Here is an 11,029-nt window from a genome sequence, read left to right on the forward strand (position 1 = left end):
AATGCAGACTTCACATCAAGCTGGTGGATTTTCCACTGCATCTGAGCTGCCAAGGCAATCAGCAATCTAATGGTGTCTAGCCTGGCCACTGGTGCAAATGTTTCCAGGTAGTCCAGGCCATATTTCTGGCTGAATCTTTTAACTACAAGCCTGACCTTCAGTTTGTTCAAGTTCCCATCAGCATTTTGCTTGGCTCGATAGACCTACTTTACTCCAATAACCTTTCTCTTGGCTGGTCTAGGAACCAATTCCCATGTCTGGTTCTTCTCAATCATGGCAATTTCATCAACCATAGCCTGTTTCCAGCCTTCATCAGCTTCAGCTTCTTTAAAACTGCATGGCTCCACTATGGCAACTTGAGCTCTTTCATAAATTTCAACCAAAAGTCTAGTGCCTCTGACTGGCATGTCATCAATGTCCATTTCAAGACTAATTTGATTAGGTTCATCATGATCAACCATCAACTCTTCAGAAATAGCCTCTGGCTCATTCTTCTCCCAATTCCAGCATCCTTTTTCATCGAAGATCACATCTCTGCTTACTTGAATTTTGTTTGTTAAAGGGTCCAAAATCCTATAGCCCTTCTTGGCCATACTATACCCGGCTAAAATACCAGGAATAGCTCTTTTGGACAACTTATCCCTCTTTACAGCTGGTATGTGGCTGTAACATAGGCAACCAAAGACTTTCATATGAGCCAATGATGGCTTGAACCCGAACCAGGCCTCAAAAGGTGTCTTGTGAGCAAGTGCTTTGGTTGGAGCCTATTCTGAATGTAAACAGCAGTATTGACAGCTTCAGCCCACATGGTCTTGGGTAAATTCTTCTCAAACAATAAACATCTGGCCATATCCATCAAGCTCCTATTCTTCCTTTCACTTATACCATTTTGTTGAGGTGTATAAGTGTTAGTGAGCTGGTGTCTAATGCCAACTTCATCACAAAAGGTATTAAACCTGAATAAAGTATACTCTATTCCATTATCAGACCTAAAGGTCTTAAGTTTACAGCCTGTTTCATTTTCTGCTACAGCTTTAAATTTCTAGAATATTGAAAGTACTTCATACTTATTCCGGAAAAAATATACCCAACAATACCTGGAGTAATCATCAATAAATAAAATGAAGTATCTGCTTCTATTCAATGATTCAGTCTTCATGGGGCCACACACATCTGTGTGTACAAGCTACAGCTTCTCAGAGGCTCTCCATGCTTGATTGGTAGGAAATGGCGATCTTGCTTGTTTTCCCAATTGACAGACTTCACATACCTCTTCTTCCTCAACAGAGTTGGTGAAGTTTTCAACCAAGTCTTCACTGATCATCTGAGTTATTGATCTGAAGTTGGCATGTAACAGACCGATTTTGGGCCTAGTCAGAACAGTAGTTTCGGGACCACTATTTCGAGGCCAGAGAAAATTATTTTAGTATTATTTTGTGTTATAATATAATTTTATAAGTGCATGTAAATTTTGGTAAGTTAATTTTAGCGATTTCTAGTCTAATTTCGAAAAATGACTAAATCGCGTAAAAGGTAAAAGTTGAGTTTTAATACCTAAAGGTGTTAAATTGCCTTGTATCTTAAATTGGAGGTCTTTAAAGTGAAATTAGGCCATTTAAAGAGTGATGGCCGGCCATGAGACAAGGAATGAAATGGTCAAACATGTTAGGTAAGTGTTGGGTGACTTATTTGACAAATAAGTAATAAAATAAAGAAAAGAAAATATCATCTTTTCTTCATCTTCTCTCCACTGAAAAAATGGCAGCAAAGAAAGGGTTTAGAAGCTGGAAACTTTCAGCAAAGAAACTCCCTTTATAGTAAGTGATTTCAATGCTTTTTCTTGATGATTTTTACATTTTTGGAACCCCTAAAGCATGAGCTTTCATATGAGGGGTCTATTTTGCAAAATGATGAAGAGTCTAGGGTTTTTCCATGAGAGTAAATGTGTTGTTTGCTGTGTTTTTATGGAAGATTATGAGTCCTAGTTGTCTAATAAACAACTTTTGTGAAAGAAATTGCACGAAAACACCTTAAAAAGGGCTAAATTGCTAAGTTGTAAAATGAGTTGTAAATGTGTGAAATAGTTGAAATTATGAGTTGCTATAGTTATGAAAATGGTTCATCTAGACTCAATGAGTAAAGAAATGTGATAAAAATTATTTTACGAGCCTAGGGGTAATTTGGTAATTTTGGCAAAATATAGGGGCAAAATTGTAAAAATTGCCCAAGTGTGTCAATGGACTAATTTGATCAGTACATTGTTTTAATAAGTTGACTGTGATATTTTAGATGATGAAAATTGAGATTTGGACCTAGAACGGAAAGAAATCGATTAAGGGATAATTACGTCTTTTTTTTTACCTTTGTGGTATCGAGGTAAGTTCAGTGTAAATAATGTAGCATAATTGTTATTTTTAAGTTATTGATGTTAAATATATGATATGCTGATTTTTATCATGAAATATATACTTTGTGGTTATTTTCGAATAAAATGCAAGTTATGTGTATTATCTGTTAAATATAAAGTGCTACCGAGTATTGGTTTCGGTATTTTACGGAAGATGGCAAGGATATGTGTTCGAGGAAAATCCCGTTTGAACCTTAGGAATAGATTAGGATACAAGTGACATGTCACTAGGATGGTTGAGCATTCGAACTCGTTGAGTTGAGTCCGAGTTCACTTATAGATGCGAATGTTCGAACTCGTTGAGTTGAGTCCGAGTTTGTGAGATGTAACTAGGCATCCGAGCTCGTTGAGTTGAGTCCGAGTTCACTTATGGATGCGAACGCCCGAGCTTGTTGAGTTGAGTCCGAGTTCACTTATGGGCGGGTTACATGGTAGCTTGGCTACATATGTGGCACTTATGTGTAAACTTTCCATGTATCCGAATTATATTCCGATGTGTTCAACGGGTAAAATTCTACTCAAATGGAGGAATACTCGAGATGAAAGGGACGTATTGGTAAATATTGTGAAATGGATATTTTGAACAGGTATGTACTTAACCCTCGGGTTGAAAACTCAATATAACAACAATATGGTAAGATGGTAAATGAAAATGTGATATGAATGTCTCGGTGATGATTATACAAACGATGTTGTATTAATTTTGTGAACAATGATCATGAATGAGTAATTTAGCCTTGACAGATTTAAGTTACTGCAGTAGTGTAACTTTGAAAATACACTAAAAATAGTGGAAAATGAGTTAGAGGCAGAATAAAATATGGGATTAAATCTTAATGAGTCTATTTTCACATGAAAGAAACAGGGGAGGAAAAAGAATTCCATATTGTGTGATATTTGAATTCTTGTGAAATAGGGTCTGAATGAATTCGAGATCCCCTGTTCTGAATTTAGAAATTCACCAAAAATTGTAAAAAAATTATTAAGAGTCATACCTTACATGCATGGATTCCTTATTGAGTCTATTTTTAGGGGAAATAAATGGCATGGTCTTTGGAATTTTGTACAGGGAGAAATTCGGTTTGTAGTGCACAGGGGTCAGAGTGGTCATACCCTGAAATAGGGGAGACTTTAACTAATAAACTGTACTAATTGGCCCATCCAAAAATTCTAGAAAAATATTAGTAAGTATACATATGAGTCTAGTTTCAAGAGAAATATACGAGAACATTTTTTGAATCTTGTACTATGAGATAATTGAACTTTAGTACAGAAGGGTCGAAACTGTCAGACAGTGAATTAGGGGTAACTTTGAGAAATAAACTGTACTATTTGGCTTAACCAAAAATTCTGTAAATTTTATGGAAGAAAGGAAAATAAGTCTAGTTTCAGGGAAAATTAACGGAACTTAATTCGGAGTTTTTTAGCTCCAGATATAAATAATTTAGTGACCGTTGCTCAGAAAGACAGCTTGTAGTGAACTTGAAAATATGTTGTAAACATTGATAAAACAAGTTAATGAGTTGCTTATTGTTTTCATATGAACTTACTAAGTGAAAGCTTACCCCCCTTCTTTCCCATGTTTTCTAGAGTTTCTAGGTTAGCTCGGGTTGGAGGCCGTCAGAGATATTATCACACTGTCAAGCTAACGCTATTGGTGTAGTGATTTCAAGTACTTTGAGCCTATGGCATGTATAGGAGTTTAAATATTAGAGTATGTGATATGGCTTTAACCATATGTGTTGGCCTATTTTGATTATGGGATTGTAAATCTAATCTAATTATGCATGCATGTGCTATGGTATTATGTGATGAGTTTATAATGATTATAGTATGAATGTGGTAAAGATGTGAGTAAAATCTATGATATCTATTGCATGTGAAATTGCCATAATCATGACATGTTAGGAATGTTTAAGTACCTAATTTTGTCATGTTGTATGTTATTGTATAAGTTTGCCTGTATCTATTGTGAGTGTGACAAAATGGCTTGGAAAATAGCCTCATATTTGTCCAGGTTTTGGACACGGGTTTGGGACACGGGCGTGTCCCTAGCACACGGGCGTGTGCTCTATACCCACACGGGCGTATGAAGCCTTGATGCAAGAGATTTTCTAAGTTTTTCATGAGTTCTCGGTTGGGTTCTGAACCACTCCGGATGTATGTTTTGGGCCTCGTAAGCCCGTATATAGGACAGATTGTATGTGAAAATAAAAGTTTTTAATTATTTGAGATTTCATGGCCCTGTTTAGTATGGAAGTGTTAGTAAAAGTCAGGTAGCACCTCGTACCCCATCCTGGCATCGGATGCGGGCGAGGGGTGTTACATGGCATGCCCAAGCCTTTGGTGCCAAAGCTTGGAGTCTTCAGAAGAAACAACATAAGCATTATCAAAGCCTTTATTCCAGTCCACAACAAAGCTCTTTTCTGTCATGGCCACTGACATGAGCATAGATCCACTTGGATCACTAATCTAACATTCATTTTCTTTGAACACCACAGTATAGCCTTTTTCAACTAACTAAGCTATACTTAACAGGTTTCTTTCAATTTCAGGAACTAACAAAACATTTGAAATGATCTTGTTACCTGTTAGAGTGCAAATAACCACATCTCCCTTTCCTTCTGCCTTGATAAAGTGGCCATTGCCAACTTTAACTTTTGTTTTACAGCTTCTGTCTAAGGACTTGAAAATAGCTGCATCTGGTGACATATGGTTGGTGCAGCCACTGTCAAGGAGCCAACCATTTGAGACTTTCTTCTGAGCAGCTGAGCAAGAGACTGCAAAGACTTGCTCCTCATTGTCACTGCCTTCTTCAGCTACCCAAGCTTTAGCCTTGTGTTGTTAGATTTGGCCAGGTCTGCCTTTTTCTTTACAGACCCTTTCAACATGGCCTTTCTTTTTGCAGTGTTGACACAGGTCTGAACCAACATTTGGCTTCTGGATGACCAGGCCTCTTGCAAAATCTGCAGAGTCGATCTCCTCCTCTTGCAGCATCAGGCTTAGGCCTGTTTTTCCAGTTCTTCTTGCCTTTGTAGGTTGAGGAAAAGGCACCTTCTTGGCGCTCCTTCGATCTACTGGCCCTCCTTTGCTCTTGTGCAGACAGAGCATTGATCAGCTCTGTTAAAGAGATGCTGGTCAGGTCCCTTGAATCCTTTAAGGAGGATATTTTTGCTTCATACCTTTCTGGTAAGGTAGAGAGCACTTTCTCCACAATCCTTGCCTCATCAACAAGGAGCCTTATGCTGTTAACTACAGCCATGATTCTGTCAGAATACTTCTTGACAGTTTCTTCTTCCTTCATCTTCAAGTTCTCGAACTCCCTTCTTAGGTTCAAGAGCTGCTGCTGCCTTGTCCTCTCTGTGCCTTGGAACTCCTCCTTGAGTTTGTCCCAGTCTTGTTTTGGTGTTTCACAAGCCATGATTCTAGTAAAAATTACATCAGAAACACAGTTCTGAATGCATGACATGGCCTTGTGCTTTTTATTTTTTCTTTGAGTCTCGCTTCATTTGAGCCACTGTTGGATTTGCTTTCAATGGTTCTGGTTCAACATCTGAGTTAACTACCTCCCATAGATCAAATGCCTGGAGGTAGGTTCTCATCTTGACTACCCAAATGTGATATCCTTCTCCATTGAAAACTAGAGGTGTAGCTGGTGAGAAGCTTGATGAAGCCATCAGTATGTGATCCAACTATAACAGGTCCACTAAGATAAGGGCTCTAGATACCAATTGTTGGTGTTAGACACACTTTAACCGGATGAAATAAGAACTTCAATCTAGACTTTAACAGCAACGTATTTTACCCGGATAAAGAATGAATTAAAAATGCTTGGAGTTCAAGCTTTGAGCTATTGTAAAAAATGGAGAACAAAATTTAGAAGGCAAAGAAAGATAGAGTATATGGAAAAAAAATCTAATGATTTCATTCTGAAAAAAAAAATATAAGCTTAAAGCCATTACATATACCAGACATTGGCTGGTCAAAAACAATAAATTCATCACCTAAACATTACCTAACTCCACTAGTTACATAGGGACTAGGTGATTTTGCTTGCAAACATAAACAAAGCTGGTGATCAGCTCTATCACCATCAAATTACATCAAACATAAACTAAACTAAGTTCAAAATGAACTAGAACACAAAATATGGACTAAACAAACTAAACCATGAAAACTGAAACAGTAGCATGGTTCTTCATCTGGTTAACTCATATTTTAACCGGGTAACTTATGCTTTGTGATCAACTCCTTATCTGCATGAGCTGCATATCCATCTTTTTTGCTGCATGTGCAGCATGGGAACTAACTTCAACAATATGCCAATCTATGGGACCAGAAAGCTGAAAAGCAACATTGAAAGAGAGCTGCAATGAAACTAGTTCCAAACTGCTACAGTATATATATCATTTTATTCATTTAACTCATACCTCAAAGTCAAAAGCAAGAGAGTCAAGATGTAGTGAGTCACTTAGTCACTGCTATTGAAATCACATAAAGTATTTTTGTACCTCTAAGTAAAAGCCGGTCGAGTTTGTATATGTCACTCAATCCACATGATCAAAAAAGAAATTCCTCATCAAGTGAATTGATGCAGCCTTAGAATGGATTCATGGTCTGAGAAATTTGGAAAACTAAGATGGACCACTTTGAGATTGGACAGAACAAATTTTTGGAAGTTCCAAGGATGTATAATCTCAATGGGACCAGTGTCTTACAAGTGAAACCCCAAATTGAAGCTCAGTAAACTCTATCGTGTTAATGTTAAATTGAACTCCCTAATGCCATGTTGTAACGTGTACTGTATCCTTCCAGTAATCTGCAAGGATCAAACTACCACGTTAAAGACTTGTTCGTCTGAAAAACCATTGGTTAATAGTACAATGAAATCTCAAATATTTTTAAATAAAATCCCATTCCCATATACCAATTTCATACAACTTCTTAGAAATTAGAAAATGCAGATGAAAACAGAACATTCAATTTGCTGAATAAATGTTGCAGAGAATTGACTAACCGCTTTACTAAATCAAATAACCTGAAGCAGATCAATTGAAGGTCTCCTATATTTTTCGCCAGTTTTAGCCTTCAATGCCTGCAAAAATTGAACACAAAATATATAACACTGATTTCTATTATCATGTTGTTCATAAGGACAATCAGATATATAAATAAGGTATGGAATTGATAAATGTTTAAAATGCGTTTCACACCTGTGGTTTGAGTGTGGAGAAATCGATGCCAGATTTTGCTGCTTAAATTTCAATCTAATTTCCGCGGGATGACTGTTTTGAAATCAATTCTAACGAAAGGTATATGGGCAATCTTGGACCTCTCGTCCTTCTTCTAGCAATGGGTAATTGGAAATATGTAGCTGCTCAAGCGAGAGAAGCATATCCTTTTCCGGAAGAGATGTGAGCTTAGGACAATCATAGATATGCAATTGTGGAAGAGAGGTGAGGTGTTGAAAGCCCTTCGAGCACCTGAATTCCAAATTCTCAAAATTATGAATTCTGATAGAGGTGAGAGAAGGAGGCAGCATTCTTCCTATCCCTTCTTCTGGAAACGACATGACACTTGAGCATCCTTCACCGCTGATTTTGAGTTTTTGAAGAGAGGTGAGTCTGTTAAATCCCCATTGAACAAGTGATGTATAAATTTTGGGTGCGTTTGAGATTTTGAGCGATGTGAGGTTGTTAGGGAAACTCTCTTCTGGAAAGGATATGTCAGCCGAACACTTCCACATCTTTAATTTTCGAAGGGAGGTGAAGTGGTGGATGCACTTGGGAAGGACTCCAAAATTTTCACAATCCTCAATCCTGAAAGCTCTGAGATTTGTGGTGGGCAACCCACTTTCTTCAAACGAAACCAGATTTGAAAAGCTAAATAATCGAATCTCCTGAAGATGGCTAAGCATGTCTAATCCCCGCGGTAATGATTTAATTTTTTTAGCACGCCAAATGTAAATACTTTCAAGATCAGTTGTTTCATAGAAGTCGCGGGCTATGCATTGCAACACTCGGCACCTCCGAATTTTTATGTGTTTAAGCATTACAGGTAACTTGGCATTTAAAAATAAGCTACGTAGCTTTGGACAACTTTGAATTTCGAGATGTTGAAGCCGATTGCATATATCGTCCCTTGATGATAACCATACTAGAGAATGACAGTCACTTATATGTAAGCACTCAAGAAGACAAGTGTTGCTACTCATACTCTTATTATTATTTTCTTTTCATCAACCAAATATTGCAAGAATGAATCATATAATATGGTAAATGAGAAAGTTAGTTGCAAATTAAATAATTGATTCATAGAAACTTATTTCACCAATTATTTAAATAAATTATGGCTCATTTGTTAAAATTCTGGTTCATAGTCCAAATAACAATATGATTATTGCATATATTGGAACATTCAGCTAAAATTATAACTTAATTTTTTGAAATACGTGAGAGGTTATTGAAAGTTTTCATGTATTTCAAAAAACTACAGGAATCTCACATTGCTAAAGAAAGGACTTGACTCCTTATTTATAAGTCATTATACTTCATTGGACTTAGTAAGAACTAAGGTAGACTCATGCACATTTGAGCCTTTTTATTTTTGGACTTATTTTTTACTAAATTTTTGAGAGTCAAAGAAAAGTGAACTTGTAACACATATATTTCACTTGGCTAAATATAATCTAACCGATTAAAGCTATTTTTACTTAAGTCCAAATTCACTGAATCATCTCTAAACTATTTTTAACTAATTCATCTCTAAACCATTTTTAACTAATTCAATCAACTTGCCTTTGCTATATTTAGCCAATAAAATTCCTATAAATACCATGCTTGGCACTTTTCAAAGTTACTCATTAGCTTTCACGTTCTCTTCTAAATTTACTCCAGTAATCTCTTTAGAAAAGTCTTCCTCTTACAATCTCAATTGAGTGCTTAATTGGTTGGCTCTTTAGAAAAGCCTTCAAAATTAGTGATATTCACGCCCCAATAGTGATTCTAATTTTCTAAACCTCCGATTTCTAACCGCGATTACAATATAAACACCATAAAAACTAAAAAAAGCCCAATTCCACACCAACTTAGCTAAAGCATATGAGTTGAATGTCTCTATCATTTTCCTCCGAAGGAAATTTTCTAAAAGCCCACTTCCACATCAACTTAGTTAAAGAAAGGTGGAAAGGATTGTTTGAGTTTGAATCCAGGATTTTATTTGCATTGGTCACTAGACTAAGAGTTTGGTCAGTAGTGCACCATGAGCTTGATTCACACACCAACTTAGCTTTCAATGCTTCCCAATTCCATTCCTAATAAATTAGCTTTCAATGCTAGTATTTTGCTACCCTCTCAATTTGATTCAGCATCATTCTAATAAAGCTCCTAATTTATTACTGATGTTTTAGAATATTTTATACCTTTTTGTTAAAATTCGGAATTAAAAAAGAAAAAGAAAAAGAAATACCTTATTCAAATTAAGAAAAAAATTTATAATATTTGAAATTTAATGTTAAATCTTAACATGTTAATCATTTACATAAGTTGGTTAGAGCCATTGAACTATGGCTAAACGCTTGAGAAACAATCTCCCTCAGCACTATGGCCTTCGATATAGCCAGAAGGTTAACCTTAAAAATTAATAAGCAGAAAATCATTCATGTCTCAACAGCAAAGGGCATTCATACATTATCTGCATATAATCTACAATTGCATACCTACAAACATCATTACTGCAAGACTTCACAATGAAAATGAGCCCGGAGACGGTGTTTTGCTATTTTCACTCAATGCTGTCTCATCTTCAACTTTAAATGTGTCTTAATTATCGACAAGCTAATCGTCACTTCCAAAAATTTGAGTTCCATTCGATGTCTCATCCGAAACCTCGACTTTCAAGGAACTATGCTAGCATCCTTAGGAAGCCTTCTGTTATAGAGTTTACAAATTTCTTAAGAGAACATTAAGAGCAACAACCAGTCAAATTTTAAGTTCAATTAAATGAATTCACAAACTTATAGAGTTTTATTATTATTACTATTATTATTATTATTATTATTATTATTATTATTATTATTATTATCAAAAGGTTTCAATTCAAGCTCAAGTTCGCACAAAATAATCGAGCTTGAATCGAGTATAAGTCAAATTTTAATTTTGTTATTCAATCTTTATCTCAAATCAAGCTCAAGCCTTAAAAGTGAAATTTGATTGAGCTCGAGTTAAATTTTGAGTATCGAATTTCAAGTTAGCTCAAGTTTTTCAAGTTCAGCTTTGACTTGATAACACCCTTAGCGTAAATCATACAAATGCAAAGTATGATATAATTATATAAATTTTGATACTATAATAATTTCAATTTTAAATTTTAACACAACTATGGTCTAAAATGTCCCATTATCAAGAAGCTTAAAAATTAGAAGATGCAGATGAAAACAGAGCATTCAATTTGTTGAATAAATGTTGCAGAGAATCAAATCAAATAAGCTATAGCAAATCAGTAGAATATAGCTTTCAATGCCAGCAAAATTGAATACAAAATATACACGACTGATTGCTATTATCATCTTGTTCCTGAGGACAGTCAGATACATGGGACTAGAACAGCCAATGTTTAAAACGG

General features: G+C 35.8%; 1 protein-coding gene and 1 long non-coding RNA gene across 2 annotated transcripts; one reads left to right on the plus strand and one right to left on the minus strand.

The window, feature by feature from the left end:
* Positions 1–1,710: 1,710 nt before the first annotated feature.
* LOC128284099 (uncharacterized) lies at positions 1,711–4,254 on the plus strand. Its single transcript, XR_008274411.1, has 3 exons — positions 1,711–1,817; positions 2,290–2,376; positions 3,998–4,254. It is a non-coding gene; the product is annotated as an uncharacterized LOC128284099 (long non-coding RNA).
* Positions 4,255–4,729: 475 nt separating this feature from the next.
* Positions 4,730–5,828, minus strand: LOC108471902 (uncharacterized). The gene is made up of 3 exons (XM_017773445.2): positions 5,339–5,828; positions 4,996–5,226; positions 4,730–4,845 (listed from the first exon to the last, which is right to left on the minus strand). Exons 1-3 carry the CDS (start codon positions 5,826–5,828, stop codon positions 4,730–4,732), a joined length of 837 nt encoding a protein of 278 aa, XP_017628934.2.
* Between the last annotated feature and the right edge of the window lie 5,201 nt (positions 5,829–11,029).

The sequence above is a fragment of the Gossypium arboreum genome, chromosome 11 (genome assembly GCF_025698485.1).
Source record: "Gossypium arboreum isolate Shixiya-1 chromosome 11, ASM2569848v2, whole genome shotgun sequence".
NCBI lineage: Eukaryota > Viridiplantae > Streptophyta > Magnoliopsida > Malvales > Malvaceae > Gossypium > Gossypium arboreum.